Genomic DNA, 5251 nt, shown 5'->3' with positions numbered 1-5251 from the left:
TCATTTTGATCTCCTTCCTTGATTCTTCGTTATACTTGTTTGTGTATTACATTCACTACATTTGACGAAATATCGACAATCGGCCCCTTTAAACTTAACCATCCTATCATTGACAGTGGAGATGAGTTTATTCTTGACAATTTCGTGAGGCCGTTTGACAAATATAGAATTTTTAACTTTATCGATAATCGATTGACTCCTCTTGAGCTCATTTATTTTCTGATAGCAATATTGTAAACCGATATGAGATTCCTCTTTCCTGACTACAAGATAGTGATTGTCATTTGCTAAATAATATTTGGCACATTGATAGTATAATTCTACGTCCGTATTATTCCATTCCTTTAAACAGGAAGATAACAAGCAATAATAAATTCCATCTGGAAGATATGGAATATCTGTATGCTCGTATCCGATGTAGAGCCAATCTGATTGATGATATTTTGATAAATCGAATGGCTTAACATCATATCGTAACAAGTATGGAACAAAGTATTGACATTCTTCGCCGTTGTCGTTCTTCTCATTTGTAATTGAACATAGAATATCATAAGCATGCATGAGTGCCAATATAGTTTGCTTACTATTGTCATCTAAATTAAATTTATAAATAGCATGATCAATGTATGATCTTGATAATTTTCCTGTTTGGCTTGCTATATCATAGTCACGTTTTATTTGTGCACTTCCTTGTACAAAATCTTGTAATTGAATAATGGAACGAAATATACTTAACAACCAATCGACATTAGTTATAATAATTCCGTCGTCGCCTACTTTATCACAATAGATGACTTCTCCTAAATCGTGTAGATACATTAGCATAGCGATTAATTCATCACGGTTTTCATATAATCCGTATTGTTGAGACAAGGTTACTATTTGTTGCATTGTCATAATATTATGCACTTGAGAATGTCTAATTTGATTCATAATAGAAGATGCGGGTTGATTGTTAGTAGGGAGCGATTTATTTAATATTGTAGCCATGATATACCATCGAATAGGTATAGGATTCGTAATAAATGGCAGTGATTGTACAAATGCCTTAATGATACCATGTAAACGAAGACAACATTGTTGACGCAGCTTCTGTGTCGATGGAGTACTATCAAGAGGATTGCAATCAAAAATAATACCAGAAGAATAGATATGACTGGCATAAGAAGGCATGCGAGACGTCAATGTAGACACAAATTGATTGAATCGAGTTCGTCCATCTTCTTCATTGGTAATACAATCGCCATGAGAAGCTACTAAAATAATAATAGGTAATGAATGCTGTGAAGGTGGTAAATGCTGTTCATCTCCACTTTTAATGTTAACATTGATGGTACTTTGGCTTGTATGGCCAGCTATGATTGATGTAAGCCATTCTTGCATAGCTTGTAAATACGTCGTTTTGAGTGATTGGTTCTTCCTTGTTCTTACCTTGTCGTTAATGTCTTGATTAATATTAAATACTAAAATATAAATACAATTAACGGAGATAAACGGATAATGAGAAACATGATAGACGGCATGACCTGCGAAATCCCATATTTTAACATACTGATTTTTATCATCTTTGTCTGCATTTTGACTTTCCATGGACGAACAGTAATATTGATGCAAGCCTCGTTTAGACTGTGATTCTATTGGAATCTCTTTCCCTACTAGCGCTACATCTTGCGTAATGACATCAGTTGCAGAAGAATCGACACTGTGTTGTTGCCAATTTGACACAGGTGGATTATTGGCTATAACGGGTTGATCTATTGGATCTATGTCGGTTACTTGCTGACTGATGTTATCTTGACGATCGATACTTGGCTGAGCTAACTGTTGTATGACTGTCTTGACTTTATCGTCCAGTATTTCAGTCCAATCACAACACTCTGAGTTATGAATATTATAATATTCAGTGTCTACCATAATATCCAAACTCTCAGCCACTTGTGTCGGAGATGGATTGTTGAGTCGTTGCTGAGTAAATATTTTTCGAAGAGAAGTTTTGCCCACATTGCGAGGGCCAATAAACATGCCTCGTATTAAATGATTAAAGCAATGACCATGTTTTAAGCCTTTGCTATATGCATTGTAATATTTCTTTTCTTGTAAAGCTGTAGAACAACAAAATGCAGAATATGGTTACGGTTATCCATCGCTCTCTCGTCTACTACTGTATTAAAACTCCACTTACCTTTCTGTTGTATGTGTTGATTGTTCTGACTGCCGTCGATAGTATTTGCTGGCGCTGTAACATTGCTGGTTTGATTAGGTTGAAACAGTTCAACGATACTTCTGATGAAATTTCTCGCTATTGATGTCGACAGATCACGGATCACTGATTTCTGCTTTTGGAGAGTGATTTCGATATTCTTTCTTATCCTTGTAACTAGGCGATCATTCCCGTTTAAGGCTGCGATATACAGTGACTTCTTATACATATCCACAGCCTGATCGTACTTGCCTTGGCAATGATAAACAACTGCTATATTTTTATATGAGTTGGCGACATCGGGATGATTGTGACCAAGGACTGACAATCGAATTTGCAATGACTTGTCATGCAAATCCACAGCCTGATCGTACTTGCCTTGGCTTCTATAGACAACTCCTATTTTATCATATGTCTTCGCAACATAGGGATGATTGTGACCAAGGACTAACAATCGAATTTGCAGCGTCTTGTCATACATATTAAGAGCCTGCTCGTTCTTGCCTTGGTTTCTATAAACAACTCCTATGTTTTTATATGAGTTGGCAACATAGGGATGATTGTGACCAAGGACTGACAATCCAATTTGCAGTGACTTGTGATACATATCCAGAGCCTGATCGTACTTGCCTTGGCGATGATAGACAACTCCTATGTTGTTATATGACTTCGCAACATAGGGATGATTGTGACCTAAGACTGCCAATCCAATTTGCAGTGACTTGTCATATATATCCAGAGCCTGATCTGACTTGCCTTGGTGATCATAGACAACTCCTATGTTGTTATATGAGTTGGCAACATCAGGATGATTGTGACCAAGGATTGACAATCTAATTTGCAGTGACTTGTTATACATACCCAGAGCCTGATCGTACTTGCCTAGGCTTCTATAGACATCTCCTATGTTGTGATAGGAGTTGGCAACATCGGGATGATTGTGACCAAGGACTGACAATCGAATTTGCAGCGACTTGTCCGATATAGTCCGACATAAGTCAAGCTTGCACAAGTCGAAGTAGACGCGCCCAATTTGATAATAACTATCTGCAAGACGAGCATCCTTTTCGTCTAACCATTTTAATTTCATTTCCAACGATTTCTTACCGTCTTCCAGTGCTCCGTTGTAATCCCCTTGGCACCTCTTAATCTCGCTTTCTCTTTGTAAACATTGAGCCATGCTCACTTCATCTCGCAGGTTAGTAGCCACAGTTTGTCCTTTTTGACTCCATTCAGCAGCTTTCATGAATTGATATTGTAAAGTGTAAATGTCGCAAAGACCAAGATAAATATCGCATGCAAGTCGATCAATATCTGCACTAGGATTCGACAACGAAGCAATCTCATCGACAGCTTGCGTATAACAAGAAAGTCCGTCCACCAACTGGAAGGCGGTCTTGCATGAGTTGCCCTTTTCGTACAGTGATTGTATACCGGTATGGTGAGGAAGCACACTCGTGGAACAGACAGATTCATCATCAGCCATCTTTTTCTTCTCTAAATTCAATAGTATGTTAGTTAAAGACTAGAACGACAGGTTAGAGATAAATAAGATTCAAATCTAGCTTCGTTGCAACCATTAATTACTAATCATCGGATCGATATTATCTCTATGAATTAATGAGGGTATGTCGGAATGGTTGTACTTGCGTGCCAGTCGTAGTTCAACAGAACAACATTAATTATTCCATTATACACAATTTTCAAGCATCAATAAATCAACTTCTACAATGTCGCTATCAATTCCGCATGGAAGATTATCCGAAAATCAGTCAATCAATCTCTGTAGGTGATTACTGAAGACAATGCTATCGGACAATCGTGTGCTGACATCAACTAATGCCAAACTAAATCCAAAGAGTAGACTAATTGACGTGTACATTAACAAAATGCACTCCAGCTTACAAATACATTATACTCATAATCATAATAACCATCAAACAACAATCGTTTTATTCTAATAGACAACAGCAAATGAATGCTAACCACATCAATGATAGTGCAAAATAAGAAAGAATGCTTGCAATATAGTTTCGTTGGCGTCGTTTACCTATCTTTAATTTCTATTTTTACTTGAAATACAACGTATAAGGATGGATACCCAAACGGAATAGGTCACTTACCAATGGATGTTTTAATAATCGGCTAATAACAACTTGATGATTTTACTGTGACGTCGATTTAATCCTATCAATCCGACTGCGCGCTGCTTATTGCAAACAGGAGCAAGTGGATAAAAAGAGATGGACAAGTGATATAAAACTCTACTCGGCTAAACAGCTCTATCCAACTGCATATATATATGCTAAATACACGCACTGATTAACAAGGAGTACTTTGCAAGTAGTACAATAAAGTACGAAACAGCCAACGAGTTAGTCGTCTGTTTTATTGATTTAGGCATCAAATAAAAATAATAGTATGCATGAATTTAAGTTGTACCATATTGTACCATAGTATTACTGCTGCAGAAGACGATCGACGGAAAAAACTGGTTACTATAGTAACTATAGCAATAATTTAGGGTTTGTATCGTATACTGATAGAAGTAGCTTTAAAGAGGCATTTCAGAAGGTTATGGACACTCGCTTACAGTTAAACATGACGTCGCCCAAATTATACATACGTATACCTATATAAAGGAAATTAGACAACTGTGTAGATTATAGCACACGCAGTACTATTTTAGTAGGTCTTCTGCACTAGATTGCTGCATGCTGTTAGCTATCCTTGTGATAAATATCGACAATATGGAAAGAAATCTCTACCAGATCAAGTAGATATACAAAAATGATTGCAGTCTATTTTAATATCCATAATTGATATTATCCGATCAATTTAATCTACTGTTCCTCAAAGAACTCTTTCGTGAATTAAGTAAAGATTTTGCATTTAGAAAATATTTTAGTTTTGCAAGTAAGGTCCGTAGTCCATTCATGAATTGAAGTCTGTCTGTTTTGAGCTCATCTCTACACTTCTTAAATATATTTCGTTAAATCCATTTATGATAATATAATTAACTACAATCAGGCTTGAGTTATAAACAGAAGA

General features: G+C 36.4%; 1 protein-coding gene across 1 annotated transcript; it reads right to left on the bottom strand.

Moving 5' to 3' along the window:
• Window positions 1–2405: 2405 nt before the first annotated feature.
• Window positions 2406–3305, bottom strand: TRIADDRAFT_3395 (uncharacterized protein; the record flags this gene model as incomplete). Its single annotated transcript, XM_002118546.1, has 1 exon — window positions 2406–3305. A coding segment is annotated over one exon (900 nt), but the record flags the coding sequence as incomplete, so codon positions are not given.
• Between the last annotated feature and the right edge of the window lie 1946 nt (window positions 3306–5251).

This window comes from Trichoplax adhaerens, genomic scaffold (genome assembly GCF_000150275.1).
Source record: "Trichoplax adhaerens TRIADscaffold_190 genomic scaffold, whole genome shotgun sequence".
Classification (NCBI taxonomy): Eukaryota; Metazoa; Placozoa; class Uniplacotomia; order Trichoplacea; family Trichoplacidae; genus Trichoplax; species Trichoplax adhaerens.
This window is presented reverse-complemented; position numbering and strand designations above follow the sequence as displayed.